Source organism: Drosophila innubila, chromosome X (assembly GCF_004354385.1).
Source record: "Drosophila innubila isolate TH190305 chromosome X, UK_Dinn_1.0, whole genome shotgun sequence".
Lineage (NCBI taxonomy): Eukaryota > Metazoa > Arthropoda > Insecta > Diptera > Drosophilidae > Drosophila > Drosophila innubila.
In genome coordinates this window covers 29942487-29964964 of record NC_047626.1, presented here as the reverse complement: position 1 = coordinate 29964964, position 22478 = coordinate 29942487, and the positions used below count along the sequence as shown (strand labels likewise).

General features: G+C 37.2%; 1 protein-coding gene across 2 annotated transcripts in view; it reads left to right on the top strand.

Moving 5' to 3' along the window:
* Positions 1-540: 540 nt before the first annotated feature.
* LOC117793599 (netrin-A) overlaps positions 541-22478 on the top strand; it is a 66683-nt gene continuing 44745 nt past the window's right edge. For both annotated transcript variants that reach the window (XM_034633960.1, XM_034633961.1), the window contains exon 1: positions 541-2039. In XM_034633960.1, coding sequence (XP_034489851.1) covers positions 869-2039 — 1171 coding nt within the window. In that variant the 5' untranslated portion in view covers positions 541-868. The remainder of the gene's footprint in view (positions 2040-22478) is intronic.

Sequence of the window (22478 nt, the reverse complement as noted above, 5' to 3'; positions counted from 1 at the left end):
GTGGCTGCGTTTGGTTTATTTTGATTTGCAGTGTGCACGGGCTGGACGCCATTTGATGGCTATAAAAACAACAAACAACAATCAGCATCGGCGGCAGCAACATGCTTCAAAATGTGTCGCCAAATGGGCAATAAAATAATTGCGAACTCATGCAGAAGCACTGGCAACAAATGTTGCACTAGAAACAGCAACCACCTGCAAGCAAACATGTTGCTAAGCATCAACAACTGCGCAAACAAAATCTTATCCACAAGGTACACAGATAGTGTCAGTGAGAGAGCGAGAGCGCAATATAAGAGAGAGCGACGCGTCGTGGTGAGTTGACAGCCATCCACAGGCAATAACCGCTTCGCTACAACAATGTGGATGCTGAGATGCTGTGCGCTCTTAGCAACAAATGTTGATAAGACCAATGCAGACGCGATCAAACGCTGCAACACCAGCACGCACACAAGCACAAAGTTAAACACATACACACAGCCGCTGACTTCGTGGCTGGCGCGCGCGCTTCGTGAACGACGATTACACAGTCGACTGTGAACTGGCAGCCCGACTTGACGTAACGAAGACCGACGACGACGCCGACGACGACGACAACAACGACGAATGCTGTCCAGCCTACGCGATTCGAGCGCGATTTAAAACGCTTAGCCCACACTGAAAACAGACAGAGAGATAATCGCGAGAAACGCCTGCGCGTGCTGCTCAGAAGGCGCCAGGCAAAGAATCTTTTATCTTATAAAATACAAAACAAATTCGTGATTTTACTACAATTATTTAAACAATTTTTTTATTTGTGATTTGTGTGTGATTTGTGTGTGATTTGTGCGAAGTGCAAAGTGAGCAGTGTTTAATTTAAAACATCAACATGCAACGCCGTGCAGTGTTGTTTCTCTTGACTTTGGGCGCGATTTGCGTGTCGGCGATACCGAACGATGCTTATCTGAAAATGTTTGCAATGCCGCCGGCAGAGGATCCCTGTTACGACTATGACAAGGCGCGTCACTGCATCCCGGATTTTGTTAACGCCGCCTACGATGCCCCCGTTGTGGCAAGCAGCACATGCGGCGAGCATCAGCCGCAACGCTACTGCGAGTACCAAGATCCGATACGTGCCACAACTGCTGCCACCGGTGCCGCATCCTCATCCACTCCCAATGAGCTGCAGTGCCACAGCTGTGAGGCAAACAGTTTTCCGCCACGCGCCCTCACCGATCTGAACAATTCCAATAATGTCACCTGCTGGCGATCGGCGCCCATTGTGCAAGGCGGCCCAGGAGGCGGTGCAGGAGGAGGAGCTGCTGGCGGTGACAATGTAACCCTGACCTTATCCCTGGGCAAAAAGTATGAGCTGACCTATGTGAGCCTGCAGTTCTGTCCGCGAGCACCGCGTCCCGACTCCCTGGTCATCTACAAGAGCTCCGATTTCGGCCAGAGTTGGCAACCCTTCCAGTACTACAGCTCACAGTGCCGACGCCTCTTTGGACGCCCCAGTCGGACGACTGTCACCAAGCACAATGAGCAGGAGCCGCGTTGCAGTGACGCCCATCGACATAATCATGATGGCAGTGGTGGACTCGCCTCCCGCATTGCCTTCAGCACACTGGAGGGTCGACCCTCGGCTCGGGACCTGGACGCCTCGCCTGTGCTCCAGGACTGGGTGACGGCCACGGATATACGCATTGTCTTCCACCGCCTGCAGCAGCCTGATCCGCAAGCTTTGCTCGCCATCGACTCACCTGCAGATCTTCGTACCGGCAAATACAGCGTGCAACTGGGTGGCAACACCATCGAGGCCATTAACTCGCACTCGCACTCAGTTGCCGCTGCAGGACTGCACTATGCCGTCTCCGATTTCTCTGTGGGCGGACGCTGCAAGTGCAACGGCCACGCCTCCAAATGTTCCCACGACTCGAACGGCCAACTAAGCTGCGAGTGTCGCCACAACACGGCCGGACGCGACTGCGAACGCTGCAAGCCCTTCCACTTTGATCGCCCCTGGGGCCGAGCTACTGCCCGTGATGCCAACGAGTGCAAGAGTAAGTGCAACAATACACTGAGAAATATTTTATTATATTTTATTCCATTTTTGAAGAAAATCAACATAATATATTTGATATCAGCTTTTATTGTTCCGACTTCGCTTCAATCGTTTCAATTAAAAATTTTATCTTTTGATATTTTACAAATTATTATTAAATTAATCAAAATATGAAGTATTGCCTATCAACTTTGTTTATGTGTATTTCTTAACTATTAATTGAAGGATATTGTTCATATTCATTGAAAATACCTTATTTACTCAGGAAATTCTAACATAAGAGTTTATCCTCGGATTTTAATAATGCATATCGTATAATAATAATACATGCAAATCAATATTTTATGTGTAAGTGCTTTTAAGAGCCCTTAAAAGCTAAAGTGGGTTACACGGGCAATGTTTACCATGAAACAGAATCAAAAAATATATATTTATTTATATTTTATTTGTTTCCAATTCAAAATACAAACTGGCATTGGTATGTCGAGATTCATACACGTAATTCAAATGAATTCCGCAAATTTAACGTAGAATGAGTATTTTAATTTGAAAAACGACCTGTATCTGTGAAAATCTGTTATAACTCATCTAAAATTTGAAAGTTATTTAAATTTTCGCATTTTCATTCCTAAACTTTTTGAGTTCTTTCTTTCTTTTTCGCATATATTTATCTGTGTGATCGTTGAATAAATTGCACAAGGTTAATTTATAAATCTGCTTACATTATCTTTTATTTCAATATTCTGATAAAATATTATTCTAAAAGTGATTTTTTTAAAAGAAATTTTCTTAAGACTACGCTTTTTTTGTAATTTAAATGAACGTTTGATAGTTCTTATAACTTTTTCACTTTATTATTGTTATTTATGAAGGAAAATAAAAAGTATTAGCAGCCGAAATGGGATTGTATTTATAATCGATAGAAAACGATATATCGGATTTGTGCACTGATTAAAAAAATGTTTTAAAAAAAGATTTAAAAAAAACACATCTTGGTTTTGAGAACATTTTAAATAAGACCAAGTTTAAGAACAAATGTTCTTAAAATTAAAATTAAAAACTTAAGAAATTTTAGATTTCCACCATTTATTCTATATGAAATATAACATATTTATACTTTCCCAACAATTTAAGATTTTTAGTATTTTATTAAGAAATTTGGATTTTTTTAGATTAATATTTTTAGTATTATTAATATGGTCTTAAAATGTTCTTATTTAAGAACAAAATATTTAAGATGAATGTTCTTGATTTTAGAAGTTGGTCCTTTTTTTCAGTGTAGTTACTGAAGATGGGGAAGTAACAATTGTTTCAATTTTTTCTCAGGTATAACTTTTTTTATAATCTACACAATCGAATAATTTGATAGGCAGAAGCAATTCATCTACTGACTTAGTCGTTCCATTTGTAAAGCAAGAATAATTCCTGCCCAGGCGGATTTTTGACTTGCTATTGTGGACACTGATTGCGGAGGGGTGAATGGAATGAGTGGGGTGAATGGTTGTAAGTGGGTGGAGGAAGGGGCGAGTGTGGACGGCTTAAACGACTCAATTTCAATTCTGACGTCGCGACGTCGCCAGTCGCGTGTGTTTAGTTTTCGTCTTAAAATTGGTGATGGCATTTCACTTGCGCGGGGGTTGCATCGAACCCAAAAGGGGGGAACTGATGCTCATTTTAAGCGGTACATAAACGAAAATACCGAGCCCCTGTAAGAGGTAAGAGGTAAGAATGTGAGATGGGGGAATGTTTGTACTGCGGATTTGGCTTAGACATAATTGAACAACTCCGGACACGTGTAGAGCACGCAGCACATAAACGAGAGCGTTTTCAATCAATTTGCAAGTCTTGGAACAACCCTCGCGCACATTTTCGACAGTCTCTTGTTGTAGGCAATCGAGACTTTACCTTTTACCTTTGCAAACAACAGGCAAACAAACAACAAACAACAAACATGCAATCAATCCCAATACCCGAAGAAAGTTAGAGCGAGAGATTGAATTACGGTGCGAGTGAGATGAAAATAGAACTGTCTAAAATAAACTCACACAATTAACCCTCTAAACTCACGCTGAACTCGAACAATAAACGCGAATTAAAGTGAAATTAATTTGATAAGCATTTTCGAAAATATAAAAATAAAAATAAAAATAAAAAGAGTCGAGTTTCGAAACCAGGAGCAATACCTATTAGGGGAGGGTTTGCATATGCTTTCATTATATCGCCGCGTGTACGAGTGTACCAAGATTTAATATCGCCAGTTTTCAAGCCTGCTTATTCTTGGCCATATCTGTGCTATTATCTGTTTTCGCGCTGGCCTTGTGAACGATGTGCCAATGTTTTTGTGGCACTTGCTGCAAGTGGCATGTTCCTTGCATGTCTCGCGTGGATGCCACATGCCAAACATGCCACAGCAACAGCAGCAGCAGCAGCAACAGCAACAGCAACAATGAGAACTGCATTTTTTGCAAAAGGGACGGACGATTGTTTAGTGCATAAATCACGGGTTCCGGGGTCCGCAGGCCAGCCAACCGTGACAAGCAGGCTGGGCCAAGTCAGGACTCAGGCAGGACAGGACCGGCAGTCAGACAGTCAGGCAGTCAGACGGAGGCGCGACTGTTATCAGGGGCAGGCAGCACGTGTGCTGCGCTTTATTAGGGTTGCAAATGCAGTGCAGGACACACGGACGACCCTTTTGCGAACCGGTACGCCCTTCCTACCTCACTACCTCCCTCCCTCCCTCGCTGCCTTCCATGCAACACATATGTTGCATGTTTATGGGCAAACGAAATTAACGCTGCCAACTTTTGCTTTTGACGTTCAATGTGACCTCAACAACAGCAAACACTCCCGGCAATTACAACCAACAACAACAACCGGCCTAGCCTCGGCAAACAAATAACCAAAAACAAAAAAAAACCGGAGAAAATTGGAAAATTTTTGCGTTGCCAGATTTGCCGGCATATGAAAATCACATGAAAAGGGGCTGCAGTTTAGCACCTAAAGAGAGGAGTGTGTGTGTGTAAGTGTAATTACTATTAGCAACAACTAATAATAACTAACGGCTCGTTGTGATAATATTTGCATGTCCTATGTTCGTTATAATAGAAAAGAATTCGCATGGGTTTCAATTACTTGATTTAATCCGACAGCCTAAATAAGCAGAAATATTTTAACAGGGAAAAACACTGTGATAACTGGAGAGCTGAAAGATCAAGCCCAGATTAAGACTTGATTGGAAAAACAATGGGTTAGGTAGTGCGAAAATTTATTGCGAGTTTGTCAGGCAAAGAAAGTTGCTAGGGAAAATCCCCTCTTAAAACTGCATCAGCTGGCAAATGCATAGCCATGCAATTTTACCTTGACCTTTGCGGGCTGCCCACAAATCAACTACAACTACAACTACAACTACATAAAACCAAAGGGTGGCCCCCATTTGACATGACGCAACATCAGAGCCAATCAAACGCACATTAACAGCACTTCATCATAATTAAAATACAAGCCAAGCCAGACGATGGCCCACAATTTTCCGCCTCAAACCACGCGATGCGACGCGACGCCACGCCCCTCCCCACCCCCAACATAGTTTTGCTTGCTCACATCGTCGCCTCCTTTGCAGTTCCAGGTCCGCACAGTTGCTGGCTATCAAACTGTGCCCACATATCATGCCACAAAACAGGCGCTAAAAGATTTGCGAAAAATTAAATGAGCAAAAATGGGAAGGAGAACAACAGGAAAAGCAACTCGCAGAGATTTCAAAATAGTTTGTGCTGCATTATAATAAAAGAAAATTCAAGGCATCTAAATTTAAAATAGACGCAGATGAGATGAGTTGAATTAAGTTGAGTTGAGTCGAGTTGGGTTGAGTTGGGTTGGGTTGGGTTGAATGAGCAGTCGGCCGATAAATAAATTTAAATCTTAAGCCGTTGGCAAATCAAGACATTACTCATACGCCGTGTGGCGCAGACTATAAATAGTTGTTCTGCCTCTTCTGGATGCGCCACCACTGACAGCCCCACTGACGTCTCTGATGGACGTTCTAATACTGAAAGCGTCATGATAAATGTGCCAACGGCTTTTAGCCAAATGCCGTGCAAATTAGCCAAACAATTTGTCCAATAAAATGAATCAACGACCGCTGCGCCCATATAACATACTATATATACATATGTATGTATGTATTGTACGTGTATGTACATATGTATACATAAATAAATGTGGAACTATGCGTCAGCTTTCATAAAGCGTATGCTTCAAGGCTATAGAACCGATGCCAATTATATCAAACTTTGTGTTTGTTTTCATCTCTTGCTCTATGAGTACTATAAATTTAGACCAGTTCGAGCCAAAAATAAATATTTATAGTAATTAAAAGCACTGATATGATTTATGCTTCAACATGTTCCTTAAAGTACACATAATATGTTAGCTTAAAGCATTATTGGCCATCATATTGTTGGAAATTTGATAATATAATAACATTCATTCATTCATTCGCTTCATCAAACCATAAATAACACGAAATAGTATTAAACATGTCTTACTGACTGTGAATTGACCTTGCAAAATTAATTAATTGCTTAAGTGCAAATGAATTTCGATGGGAATTTAAAGGGATTTATCTACAAAAGCCAAATACTTTATTACAGATTTTGTTGATTGGTATATGCATTTCATTTAAATGATATTTATTAATGATTGTAAATTAATACAAACAATTAATTTGACAATGGCTTCTTAAATATGTACATATTTCGATGGAACTACACTTGCAAAAAGTGTAGTAATTCAATCCACTGAATCCAAAAAATAAGTTTATTTTGTTTTTATATTCTAAATAAATTTGATAAGTATTCTGAAAAGTTCTTTAAATTTTGATCCATTTTAAGCATTTTGTCTTATTAGTTTTATTGTAACAAGATTATGTAGATATAAATACCTAGTTAAAGTAAAGTTGAAGGTAATTAAACCAAATTACATTAAATGATAATCCTTATGAACATCTGTTTTCTGTGTTTAAATATTTACTATCAACCTTATTAAGAATATATTATTATTATTTCATTGTGAATGCGTCTTATTTTCTTTGACATTATTTTAACATCCCCTGCAAGGATATAAGATAAAACTCAATTCTTTGGGATAAATCACAGCTAAGCACTTGTTAAATATCTCATCCTGCAAGGATCATGAGCTGCTTGGAGAATTTAACTATTCTGTGATGGATTTTTGATTTGCTTTGAACATTCGCCCGAAATTGCATTGTCATGTCCTCAAGTTATTTGCTTGCAATACGAGTAGCTCTCTATATTGTTGAAAAAAAAAAAAATAATGTTTATATCGAGCCGGATGGAGAGAATGGAGAGCGAGAAGGAGTCCGAATTTTTAACATTGATTGGGCCCGTTTGCCACATTGTGTGTCTGCGGCTCTGGCGCTGATTTCGCTGCTTTGTGTGTCCTGCATGTCCTGTGGCTATAATTTCGAGCAGGACTCGTTACGTTACCGTCGTATCTCGTCTGGTTCATTGTCAGATTTCATCAGTTACATTTCGGAGCTTTTCACTTGTCCGCTGTGGACAACAACGTCGATAGCAAGAGGAGCAACAGCAAAGAAAGCGAAATGGGAAAAAAATCCTTTCGCCTTTTCTATCTCGCCCCGTTGTCATTTTAATTGTTGTTTACTGGGCTTGTCAAATGCGCACTTCAGTGCAAAAAACCAGAGCCTCGAGGCATATCAAGCAGATGGGAGCAGCATCAGCATCAGCATCATGGACTGAGGGGACTAAGGGGACTAAGGGTACTGGGCACTGGGCACTGGGAGCTGGGCAGTTTGGAGACCTGTGTTGCCATTCGTCATGGTGGCCGCTGTCTGTGACGAGGCTGTCATTGCCATACGTTCTGATTTACTGGCTAACACACACACACACACACACATACACACACACTCGCACTCATGGGCACATATTAATACACAGATACAGAGATTCTTTTTCTCCCTGTCCTTGGTACATGCTTTATGGCTCATACCTGCGACATGTTTGCATTTCTTTAATGTTTATGCATTTTTGTCCAGTTGTCCTTGTTTTTATTTTTTTTTTGGTGCCAAATTCACTTAGCAATATTTTTAATAAGGAAACAAGTCAGTAAACAATGTCCTGGAACATGGACCAACAAACGACTCAAAGTCAGAATCACTTGACTGTTGCTTTATTTTGTTGCAATTTATGTTTTATTTATTTTGGAGGCAAAGTGCTCAAAGCGCTCCAAGCTATGTCGCCCCTGTATCAGCCCCCGCAATCCCGACCCCTTATTTGCCTTCAACCCCCACTCGTTTCACCCCCCCACCCTCGCTGGTGCTGCGGATTTAGCTTTGGCTGGGCTTTCAAGTGATTATGATTATTTTTTATGCACATAACGTTACATATGCGGGCCAACCCCAATGCTAAAGCCAAGCCAAAGCTAAGTCTAAAGTCAAAGCGAAAGCAAAAGCGTCGGGCTCATCAGATCACGTCAAAAGCAAAAGGTAACCTGGCCATCAACCAGTCGAGTCAGCCGCCAGCAGAAAGGAGTAAGAAGAAAGGTAGTCAAAGCTCAAGCACACACACACACGCACACACACACACACGCACACACACACGCACGCACTCACATTAATACACAGTAACACAAGAAATAGTCGACCAGAGGACAGTTTTGACTTTAACGAAACTTAAATGCCCTTCATAGATTTATTCAATTCATATTATTTTATTTGCTATTTGGGTCTTTTATGTCCGTTTTTCTATATTTCAGCATTGGACAACTTTAGACCAAGATTCGTCATTATGAGCCAATAAATAGTTAAGTTCATTTGGTTAAGAACTTAAGGCATAACTAAAGTAAATGCGGAACATTTCATACCAAACCATACTAAACCTTAATATTTGAACAATCGTTCCTTTGACAGCCATATGATGTAGTCGACTAATTTGCACCAAATTCGTTCGAAACATATACAACAATACCAAATGTATATTCCGTAAGTTTTGTTGAGATATCCCAAAACCAAAAAACGTTTTTTATGCTAAAGGTTGATTTTCGACCGATCGTTCCTATACCAGCTATATGATCCGGTGATCCGGCTCCGACGTATATTCTACCAGCAGCAAAAAGTCGAGCATGTTCCAAATTTCATCGAGTTAGCTTCAAAACTAAGAGTCTAGTTCGCATAAGAACAGAAGGACAACTAGTCGTCATTATCAACATGTTTCCCTTAAAGCGATACACATATCGTCACAAAGCTATAACACCCACCAAAAGGGTATAATATAGTCGGTATAGCCGAAGCAAGAGCATTCCAAAGGTAGCCAAGCGAAGGCGTCTATGGAACACAGAGTGGGGTACTTAGTCTCTGCCTATAGACTATATAAACAGTGATGGCAAAAAAAATAAACCCGTACATTTTTTTTTTTATCTTGTTCCGAAAAATTAAAATTTTGTTAAATTCAAAATTGTTATAAAATACTTATTTACAGGCACCGTAACTAATGATTTTTTGTTTTTAATATAAAAAAACACCAACTTATAATTGTCCTAGAAAATAATGATTTACACTAAAATCTTTATAATTTTACAATCTCATTTCCGCCATGATTTTAAAATTTCCGATTTTTTACGTTTTTTTTTCAATGATAATCGTTAGTTTTGGGTAATTTAATAAAACTTACACCATTTACACCAATCACTATTTTTGATAAAAAAAAAAAAAATTCAAAAATAAAAAAAAAGATAAGAATAATGATTAATCTTGATGAAAAACATATAAAATTTAAATATAATCATTTCCAAGTAATTTTTATAATATACCTTTTAATGATTACGGTCCCTGATTCAAATTACAACAAAGTCACGGGATTCTATAAACTTTATGTAAGAGAAAATTTTACATAATTCTTTTATGAAAAAGGAAACAAGAAACTTAAAACAATTTCGGCTTCACAATTATCAGTCAGTCAGTCAATCAGGACAAAGAGTTTAATTTATTCAAATAATTTATTTGAAATGAAAAAAAGCATGTCGTTTCTTGAATTTTTTCCATCTCTGTAAATACTATATGTATAAAATATATATGTCTGTGTGTTTGTACTCGAGTGTAGCCATAGGGCAGCCGTAAGGACATCAGGACGAATGACGTGCGTTGATTTTTACTGTTATTACTTAGAGCCGGGCATATGTCTATGTCTATGAATGTTTGTTGTCCATGTCTGTCTGACCCGCTCTCCAGTCTCTCTGTTTGTCTGGCTATTTGCGTTTTGTGTAAGCAGTTAATTGGATCAGGGGCTTGGGTCACTCTTTCGACCACCCAATCTCGCCTGGCTATCTTGAGTATAAACGGCATAAAAGATTGTTGCATACTTCATGGCGCCTGGCAGGGCAGGCACACTAAATATTTCATAAGAAGCTGTCAGTGTGGCTGCACAACAACAAATAGCTGCCCAAATGTCAACATCAGCCCCAGGCACAACTTAAAAATGTCTAAACAAACGTTATGTTGTTGCTGGTTACAGATGCAGATGAAGATGAATTCTCAGTTGATGTAAGTCGCAACAGTGTCTTGGTCAGGTCTGGTTGACTTAGGCTGGCACGGTTCGGGTCTGGTCTCGACTCTTTCACGGAATCTATTTAATTATTTCTGTTGCTAATAAATTTGTATATAAATAGCAACAGCATCTGTTACACCCCAAATTCCCCCCCGTGTGTCTCCGTCGTTGTTGCACAGCTGCTGTTGATGTTGCTGTTGCTGTTGCATTTGCGCCGTGGCAAACAATTCTTTTGAATTTTAAATTCCAGCTTCTTTTTTCCCTCCTCCCTCTCTACCACCGATCCTCCCACTGCCTCTCTTTCTTTCCATGCAATATGTGAAATGTTAAATCAAAACTGGGAATACACGCTTAAGGCATTGGCCAGACGGGGACAACATTCGTTTTTGGTCTGATGCCGAGTCTAAAGTTGCTCATGCGCAACAACAACTGCAACAGCAACAACAAAAACATCGACGTTAAGAAAATAACAATAGACAACTAAACCACAACAGCTACTTGGCCATAGCTACCGTCTGCTGAAGATGGTATATCATGACTCTAAGTTGTGACTCTGCGCATCTGTATAAAAAAATATATGTGCGTGGGTTGCCACTAAACTAACAATTAGTAAAGTAAATCTAAACTAAATCTCATTTAACAAAAAATTTAATATTAAAATTTAATATTAATTCACAAATTTCTCTATGGATATGGTATATGTGCAATTCTCAAGACTTATTAAAATCTATGATTTTTGTTGCTCTCTGCAAATAATAATAATTTGCACGTAAATGAGAAAAAGCAATTATAAAACTCTAGTGGCTGATTTTTCATTAAAATCCATTTATTTAATTCGATTTATTGTCAATAAAAGAATCGAATTAAAGTAGTTAAAAACGTAGAAAATGTTGTTTAGCAAGATCTTGACATATATTATTTACATATTTCAAGAGGGTCAGATATTTATTTTTAGGAATTTCCTTAAAAGAAATTAAATCAATTAATTAAAATGGGAGATATATTTTGTTTTTAAGGTGATGTATATTGAATGAATTCGCAATTTCATAACAAATTCCTATCACAGTCCGACATATGTATGTATATATGTATTACTGTTATTTTGCAATCTTTAAAAACAGACAAACTAATAAAGTTGCCCTCGCGGTGTGCTTGGCTAATGATAAGTATGGCATATAAAACTGAAAAAAACCAGCAACAACAGCAACAGCACCGACATAAATCAAAATTTCTGCAGCAGCAACTTTTTTTTTACCTTTGCTGGGAAGTTGCCGCCCTAACAAGCGAAACATGCGAAACTGCCACTTGGAAATGGAGTTGCAGTTGCAGTTAGAGCTGTGACTGCGACTGCGACTGTTACTGCGACTGTGACTGTAGCTGTAACTGAAGGCAAAGCCGAAGCCGAAGGAGCCACCCGTCAAGTGCCGCTAAACGTAATGTAAATAAGCATTTAACAGCAGCAACATCAACAGCAGCAGCAGCAGCAGCAGAAGCAGCAGCAACACAAATAGCAGCAACAACACCAATAAATGGCATTACAAACAACGGGCAAATAAATCGCATTGAAGCGCAAATTCGCCAAAGATGCAGCTCAGATGAAAGCCGTCTACGTCGTTGTTGTTGTTGTAGTTGTTGTTGTTGCTGTTGCCGTTGCCGTCGCATTTAACATTTACAACATGCAACAGATTTATGCTCGCAACTACAACTGCAACAACTACAACTACAACACATGGTGTTGACTTATGCTGGCTGCTTTCAAGGCGTCGGCTGCCCAGCAGCTACCAACTTGCAACTTCAACTGCACACACTTGAACATGCAACATGCCACCCTCCCCTCTACCCATGCCCCTTTCATTGTGCCGCTGATGATGTTGCTGCCGTAGCTGTGGCTTTTGCTAATGTCGATGTCGATGCCGATGCCGCAATGTGCAGCCCACAGACCAGATGATGAAAATGTTATTGTATCTTTGAGCCGCTCTCAACTAAAAAGTTGGATAAAACCGGACAAATAACCCCTTAATCGGTATCAAATTGTTGATTCACATCAGCTGTGGACACGACTTTGCTCCTGCTGCTCCCAGTGCTCAATCCGTTAAGTTTCGACTAGCTGAGCCAACCAGACGCACAAGCAAAACTCAGTAATAACAAAATACTAGTAATCTAAAAATATATCGAAATATCGACAACTCGATTTTCGCGGCAGCGATTATCGAGTACTTTAACTCGAGGATTTTTTTTTGACTATCTATCGAGTTGATTAAAACGATTTACATGAAAAATCGACAACTCACTGGGGATTGTTCAACGTAGCTAATATGAAGAATTGAGTTTGGTCGCTCAATTTTCGTTGAACCTAACCTACCAAATTGCCAAAATTTGAATGAAATATGAAAGCGATGCTAGAAAAATAAGATTTTTAATAAAAGTACGCATGTATTTTGTGATTACAATTGCGTTTTCAAATAAAAAATTTTTTTTATGAAAAATTTCGATATTTGCAACTCTATCTACTATTTTCCGATATATCGACAAGTCGATACATATTTATGGCGTTTTTTTATTTCGATATAATACTCGATCTAAAGTTTGGATTTACATTACTACAAAATACTATTCATACATTTTGGGCTAGTGATGACGGCGACTATTTATTTAAACACATTGTTAGTGTATTCACTTGATAGTTGCAGCATGGCAAATGGCACATGTGCATTACTGGACACGTGCAACTCCTCCAGTCTGGAGACTTCCAATAAATAAATTTATTTATTTTAATACTCTGCGCCCATTATTCACGATTTATATATTTGTAAAATATAAAAATGCCATTCATTTTGTTGTTGTTCCGGGTTTCAAAATAATAATTTGTCAGTTGCATTCGTAAATTTTCGAACAATTCAAAAAAATGCTTTTGTGTCGTGTTGCATTAAACAGTTGTTGTTAAGACTTTCAATACTTAATTAAACATTATCATCTTTACATATGCAGCTGACTTTTCTTAGTCAAGGGTCAAAGGTCTAGCAGCCTGGAATGAAATTTTCAAATACAAGTTATTGTTGTGATATCTGGTACGTTAAGTGAATACCCTAAGTAAAAAGCGAACACAAAGGCAAGTTTTTGATAAATATTAAATTTCTGACTCAAAACCAGATATTTTGTTTTTTTTTCATTATTTACAATCAGAAATTCACGTGCAAAACTAAACTCATATCGCTAAACAGTACACTATGTTACAAAGTGTAGACTTGCAATAAGGTGTCGAAGTTGTTTACTGAAAATGCTTAATGTCAACCAGTGATACAAGAAATCTCATTATTATGAGAAATAATTATTATTGAAATTCGATTTACAAATATTTTATTCAAAATTAATGCCATTCATATGACTCGGTGTAATTTGTTAATGAATCGACAATTCGATTCTTTCATAGGTGATTTTTACAGTACGATTTTAGACTCGATGTATGTTTGGATCTACATCACTAGCACAATTAAATACATTGCCGAAGAACAAAACTAATCGCTGCAGAAGAGAATATTGTATGTATAGTATGTGTGAATATGTATGTACATAATCTGCTAGCCACTTAATCATGGACTTTTATATCCATGGCTGCCTTGGGGTCTCTGGTGGTCTCTGTCTTCATCTTCTCCCGCCTGTCAGCGAGCAAATTAATCCCGCACTCAAAGGAGAAAAACAACAACACAAAGTGTAAATGAGGCAAACAGCTAACAAGTTGCGCAAGTGGCCCACAAGGTGGAGCGCCCGCCATATGCAAAGAAACTGCAGTCGACTGCGACGGCGCACAGTGGGACAATCTCTGATTTTGCTGTCCAAAAATCATATCTTTCAAACCAATAAAGATATTTCAAAAATTAAAAAAGTATTTGATAAAAAACTTCTTAAGCCTTAAAATTTGCACTGCGTGATAGACCCACTGGTTGATTCAGGGTTTTCGGTCAAAGTTGAAAAATATTCTCAGTGCATATTTTACATTTTACATGTAAAATTTAAAAAGAAAATAATGTTTTTTTGCCCAAAATATACATTTCAATCTTTTTTCATCTATTTCACAGGATTAATTAGTATTTAAAATAGTTTTGTTACGCTAATAAAAAAAAAACATTTTTTTTAACATTTTTCTATCACCATTTTATTGCGAGGCTGCATCAGTTTTTGCTCTACAACTTCCTTAGACGCAGGGTTATTTAGTTAGAGAATTGATTACCATAGACCAATGTAGTAGTGGGATGGAGTCCAAAGGAGTCCATGAGAAGTTCTATTCCATTAAAGTCAAAAAATAGCCTTATTTTAGTGCTTTTTCTAAACATCGCTGGGATAAAAAGTCAACAAGTGAAGTGAAACCTTTTGGGTTTGTAATCTTTGAAGATTTCTCTATCGATTGCATTTATTACTTTTACAATGGCTTTCATTGAAAAAATGATTTTTGTACCGCCTTCCCGCCCTAATGTCCCACTGTGCGGCGACTGCGACGGCGACGTTAAAGTCAACGCTGGCGTAGGTGTGAAGTGTGAGGTGCAATCAAAATGCAGCGGGCCAAGCAGGTGCCAAAGTTGTTTAATCACAAGACTTTAACACACAATTTGTGTCGAGCTGGGAATGGTAAATCGCTTGGGAATTGGGGTTAGCAATGGGAATAGGCGTGCCAAAGGGACATACTCTTTTATATGTATGTACATGACTGGGGGGGACAGGTAGCTCGAATTGGGGCCTGTGTGGCAAATGCACACTCAGACCTCTGTCAAATAAAAAGCTCATTAGCCAACATTGACGCCAAGTTGACCGAATTGCAACATGTTTTGGGGGCCAAATACTACTATATAACGCCCCTTATCGTTCCCCACACAAATGACGTCTATAACATTTGCGGCAGCCAAGCCTCAGAGGCTGCATAAGCAACAGCAACAGCAACAACAACAACGACATTAAACAAACAAATAGCCAAATAGACCTAATAAAAAACAGGGTCTAAAAAGTGAATTTATTTAAATCAAAATCAACTCGAATGAAGTTTGCCTCAAACACATTGAAAGTTAAGCAAAAAGTCAAAAGCAATTAAAACTGAAACTGTCGAGCGAGTGGAAAACGTTGAACACGATAATTATAATGGCCGGTTGGTAATGATAGTGATAATAATGCCCATGATGACGATGATACTTTCACATCGAACGAGTTGTGGTTATAGCAGGTGTTTCGCCTCGCCTTCGGTCAGCAAAGTAATTAACCCAAAGCTGCCAAAGTTTTTTAATTAACGTAGCATTCCGAAAAAAATCATCTTGGACCCCCGTTAAGTAAATGTATTCTTGATCAGCAACAACAGCCGAGTCAGTATATAGCCATGTCCGCATTCTTGAACATCTATGTAGATATTGTAAAGATATAGAGCTGAAATTACCAAACTTCGTGCCAATAATTCTTTGTTCGTTGAAATCGTTATTGTAAAAATAACGTTTCATGAAGTTTTCCAATACGAAAAATTTTTAAAATTAGAATGTGGTTCTATATTCTTGGGTTTTCTTTATGAATCTGATTTATAAGCAAATTCAGGACTCGTTCACATTATTGATCCGATTGTGTTGCTTGTTGGAAATAAATTATACAACAGTCAGTCGATTAGATTGAAAAATTTTGTGTTTTTAGTCCATGCATGGACAAATATTATATTTTAAGGACAATTAGTCTTTGATTTTGAAAGTCCTGGTCCTAACAAGTTTTAATTTTAATCATGTTCGGATCGGACTAAAAACACTAAAGATATGCTAATAGTGCATGCTTAAAATTTCGAATTAAATTATTACATTATTCAACTCAAAAAGCGGGGACTAGTAATTTATTTTAGAGCTTCGTAAAGACTTTTTATAATTGACGATAGAATACGAATTTGTTACCAACTTGTAGTTACAGGTTATCTTACAGGTTATTAAAAAAATTTTTTTTGACCCATACAAATCGATGCTCCATAATATACGTACACTGAAAAAAAAGACCAACTTCTAAAATCAAGAACATTCATCTTAAATATTTTGTTCTTAAAATAATATTATTTCAGGACCAAATTACTAAAACTAAGATTATTAATCCAAAAAATCTTAACATAAGAATAAAAATCTTAAATTGTTATTTCGTATCAAACAAATGGTGGCCCGTGGCGCTCTGGTTAGAGAAACCGCTTCAGTTGTGAAGCAGTAGGCGGCGGTTGGAATTCCACTAATAACAAATTAAAATAACAATTATAAAATTACAAAAACAGAATAAAATGCAATTAAATCAAAATTTAAAAGTAAAAAAAATTATAAATATTAAAAATAATTTGTTTTATTTTATTTTTTGATTTTAATTTTATGAACATTTATTCATAATATAAGAACTTGGTCTTATTTAAAATGTTCAAGATGTGTTCTCTTAACTTAAGAATTTTATATTCTCGACGCATTTTTTAACCAAAAATCTGAGTTCTGAGACCAAAATTTTGATTTAAGAACATTTGTTTTTTTTTATCACTTTACTTTACTTTACTATTTTACTTTTAGCTATTTTAGATTAGATTCAAAAATTTCAGACTGTAAAAGCAATTGGGATGTACAGTCTTTACAGCATTGCTCACTTCACGCAGTCCCCATTCCGCATTCCATCAAATTTAGATGACTTTTCTGCCGATGGTCGCGTTCACCAGGCACACTTGCTCCCTGATGATTTTTGTGATACCTCTGATTTTTCTGGTAAACGAGACTGACATCAAATTTGGTGTATCATGATACCTGAGCATGCATCGTAAAAAACGATTGCTCCTTTGTGCAAATGTTCTGATACCATCAGTTGTTTTTATCGAAAATAAATAAATATTTATCGAAAGTTTTCTTTGGTATCAATGTACAGCCGTTTTCTCAATCATCTGCCATAAATTTTTATTAATTAAAAGCAATACGATAATTTTCATTTAATTTCATAATTTTTACTATCAGCTGTTTTCAACGCCTAGCATTAACGTTGCACTATGGGAAAAAAAAGCCCGATATTTTTGCATAAACTCCAATTGTAAAGCTAGAGAGTTGAAAATTGGCATGAACCTCAGTTAGACTAATGAGAATTTCATTCTTTTTTTTTAAGACGGGCAACATTTATAAATGACATCTGATTCTAGATGGTTAAGCTACAAGCCTTTCAACAAAACTCTTGTGATGCACCGTGATGTACAAAAGTAATACTCCACGGAACATGAACAAATTTATAAGTTTTGAGCTAAAAATACGCGTGAACAACACAGTGCAGAATTGCACTATTAAACACAAATACTGAAAGAAATTTTCTTACAACTAATTAAAGATACATTTTAATTTCATATTTACACTTGTTTTCCTATGTTAATAAAACAAACACAATTCGCGCTGCAAGTTGCAAGGAAATTTAACGCGCAATTTCAGTTCATATGGCAACTCTAAATCAACTGACTTTGATCGACCCACAAACATAAAGGGTAGTCCCGAAAAATCTAGTAAAATTATATTTGTTTTATCCTGAGTATTCCGATTTAGAAAATCAAAAAGTTTTCAAGATACTTTACAACAAAAAATTTTAATTAAATGCAAAAAATATCGGACTTTTTTCCCATAGTGCGTTGGCGGAAAAATGTATCATAGCGTTCACCAGGAAGTATCACAAGTATAAAATGTTTGTGATACTTGATCAGGGAGCATGTTTCGTGGTGAACGTACCCAATGTTATTTTGGGTAGTAATTCTTAATTAAATTTTAAACAAATACTTCAAAAGTATGTTTTTGGAAATTGAAGTTGTTGCTGCGTCGGCTGGAGAGATGAGCCACCCCTCTGTGTTTGACATGTGGTTGTCGACGGTGGTTATCTTGGATTGACGTACCTGTGTGAAAGGTAAAGCCAAAAAGGGTTTCAAGCCAACGAATGGACAGAAATAGACCTATGGCTGCTCAGTGTAAGCTCATTCTGCCTGACAAGTTGAGCGTTTCCTTAACTTTTGGCAAGATTTCGATTCGACATTGGCTTTTGTGTATCTCGAGATGATGGTGGTGGTGGAATGGTCTCTGACAGGCGCTAAAAGACAACGAGATTAATTCATCGAAGCGAATAAAAACGGGAAAAGGGGAAAATTCAATAGCAACAGCAACAGCAACAACAACAACAACAATGTCTAGTCAAGCACTTTTGACCATGGTTAGTTGGATAGATACTCATCTCGACTGCTCAGAGCATTCAAAATATTTTCATTTGACAAATTTTGTATTATACTCGAGTACGAGTACTCGTTTATATACTTATGTATCTTTGCCGTTATTTTGGTGGTTGTTCCCTGGGTGCTTAGCACTTGCCTATATCTTGTTTATGTTGCTGTTTATTTGCCCAGGGCGCTGTACCCAAACCCAAACCCAAACCCAGATCCGAATCCAAACCCAAACCCAAGCCCAATCCCAGCCCAGAGCAACCCCAACTTCACCCGCATTCCGCTCGTGAGTTAGGCTCACTTTAATATGGCTTCTTTTTCTCTTTCTGTCTTTTTTTTATTATTGAATGGGGCGCATAAAAATCTTGAGCACGTAATTATCCTTTTTTTTCGGCACGATTCCTTTCTCTCTCATCCGATGCACTGCCTCCCCTTAAGTCACAGCTCTCAACTCTGGTTAGCTTTCCAGCTTTCCAGCTTTCCTACTTTCCTCTGGCTATGCACTCATTTATTTATTTGACTTTCTTCTTTTTTCGGCTGATGCTTTGCTTTCGGCCTTGTTGTACTTGTTATTTCTTTGGCTATTCATTTTATGACATCTTGTTATTTTTATTGTTATTGAGTTGCCTTTTGTCATTTCTCGTGGTCGCCTTCACCATCCTGCTCGTTCTTGTTGTTACTGCTTTTCTTCGTTGTCGTTGTCGATGTCTGTTTTTTTTTTTTTCTCATTGGGCTACATAAATTTTGGCCTCGTTGTCAAAGTTCTTCTAGCAATGTCCCCATGGTTGGTGTTATTAATTTTGGACCACAAACGAGCTTATTAGCGGCATGTTATGTATAGATTCCTCTGCTCCCACCTCTTTCTCCATCACGTACGTCCATAATAACATTGACAACTTCATCGAGACATTTGCCCAGATCAAGTATCATAAGACCCTTGTCCAAAGAAAAAAGAAAAAAAACAGCTGCTTTTCGTTCTTTAATCTTGCTTCTACAAGATCTAACAGCTTAGATTAGAAATCAAAGACATTTGCCGGAACAATTTTCGCAGCAGCAGCAGCAACAACAACAACAACAACGATTACAACAACACCAACACCCATAATCAAATGCAAATTATCCACAACTATCACAACAACCACACTTAGTTTATGTGCGGGGTGTGTCTCGAAAAGAAAAACGAAAAAACAAAAGAAAAAGTTTCGGTTTCTTCGATTTTTCGAACCCACAAATGTGTACAACAACAACAACAACAACAACAACAAAAACACCAACAAAGCGAGTAACGAAAAATTTATGTAGATTTACCGTGGGTTGCCGTATCTTTTGATTGAGACATTTCCAAGTGCGACTTCTTGGCCATGGTCAATTAAAGTCAAGACGGAAATCACACACACACACACACACACAGCTGCAAGCATTGACTATCAAATACTCTACAAGTGGCTGGAAATATGTTAGCTCAAATTAAAAATTTGATTTTTTTTTCAGTTCAATGAATTAAGGTTCACTGAAATTTAAATTTAATTTTCAATTGCATTTTAGAAATTTTAAGACTTTGATTAATATTTGAAATTACTTATACAGAGGTGTTCTACGAATCTCTAACAGCGCCAATGCAATTATATTATTTAAATATAATTTTTGTTATTAGATTGAATAATATCAATTTACAATTTTAAATATTACAGAGTTAAAGTGCTCTGCTAGTGAATATCTCATAGTATGTAGTTGAGTGTGTTGCATAGTGTCCGCTGATGGCAGCATAGCTCTTTGGCTTAGGCGACTTGGCTAAGCAACGCCTATCGATTTCAATCGGCCGACAACCGAAGACCAAACACGCCAAAGCGCAATCAAAAAGCGTTTTTAATAATGCGCTAAGTGATTGTTAAGCGCGACTCGAGGGCCAAAAGCTGAAATGGCTGAGTTGATGGCCCATAGCCAAGAGTTGATGGCTCACACAGAGCTAAAGGTCTGCAAGGGACTTTCCCAATCGACAGTTGAGTTAAGTCATTAATGAGTTGTTGTTGTTGGTGCCACAGCATCTTCTCAGAAGCACCCACGCGACCTTCACCCGCATCACATAAGCGACGACAGAGAAAGAGATAAAGATAGAGAGAGAGCGAGAGAGAGGTACATTGGATTTTTCGCTGAGCTCAATGCGCCTATTAAAACTCAATTACATTTAATTAATCAAGCAGTCTCGACACCTCGACTCTGATGACATTGCACAATTGAAGGCTCCAATGAATGCAAGGAATTGAACCACTGAACCACTGAGCCATTGGACGATTGGACAAATGGACTGACTGACATTGGCTTCATTAGCGCAAATTAAGAAGGAGAAGAGAGACAAGAGCTCAAATTAATAGTAAAAACAAATTGATATTGCCATTGTAAACAAATATGATTGGGGCTACTCTTGACCAAGCTATTTGATTTTCAAGTGTTTGAAGACAAATATTTTAATGAGCCAGCTCATTAGTTGCAGTTGCAGTGAAAGGTGTGAAGCATCTGATTAAGTTGAATGTTCAATTGACAATTCAGCTGGGAAATTGTCAAGAGTCTCAAAGAGACTCCAAAGAAAATAGCTTATATAAAAGATATGCTAGAGCATTCAGTAAAAAATTAAAGTGTACATCTTTCAAGCAGTGTTGCCAGAACTTGACAATAAACGTAGGCTAGGTTGGAAAAAGATATGCTAGCTTAGGCTAGATCAGGGAATTTGAATTTAAAAAAATTGACAACGTACAAATTTTTATAAAAAAATTAAATAGTAAATATTATATTAGATTTTTACAAAAAAAAAATTAATTTTTTTCAATTTGTATTATAAAAATTAAAAATAAAAATTATTTGTCAATTTCTATTATAAAAATTGAAGAATAGAAATCCAGTGTAAATAACAATACCTTTAACTTCCTTAATATACGTTCTTTAAGGTCGTGAAATGTATCACAAGAAGTATTGAGTCACACTTTATAAATTTTTCTAGATTTTGGAAATACGCCACTTGATTCACAAGGATATTTACATTCAACTTTTACTCAATTTTTAGTTTTGATTTTCATAATAAAAATTGAAACTAATAATTATTTTTAATTTTTAAATTAAAAATTAAAATTAATATATATTTTAAATTTTTAAAATAAATATTGAAGTTAATAGTTATTTTTCGACTTTTTTTTTAAACCAGCAAGTAATTGTTATTTCAAAATTTGTATTTAAAAAATTATATAAAATCGGCTAACAAAAAAACTAGATTTAAAGACTCGCGAAAAAACCATTACAGTTCTTGTTTTATTTTTTATATTTAATTTAAATAGGCATGCATTAATTATAACGTCTACATCTTATAATTCTTCTTCCTTTTATTTGGCTCAACTTGAAATTCATTCTGAATAGCTTAATACAATTCAAAGTTATGGCCACATTGTCAAATAATTTAGTGCCTGCAATGCATTTGCTGTTGCGGAAGTTCACTTCTGTCATTTCTGATGTCACTAATCAAAACCACTTTTTTAACTCCGGAAATTATGCTCAAGTATCCAGAAAATGTTTATTGTTGTTGTGTTCGCAATACAAATTAAACATATAAATTTGGAACAAGGTTCTTGTTAATAAAAACAATGTGCATGTAAAGACA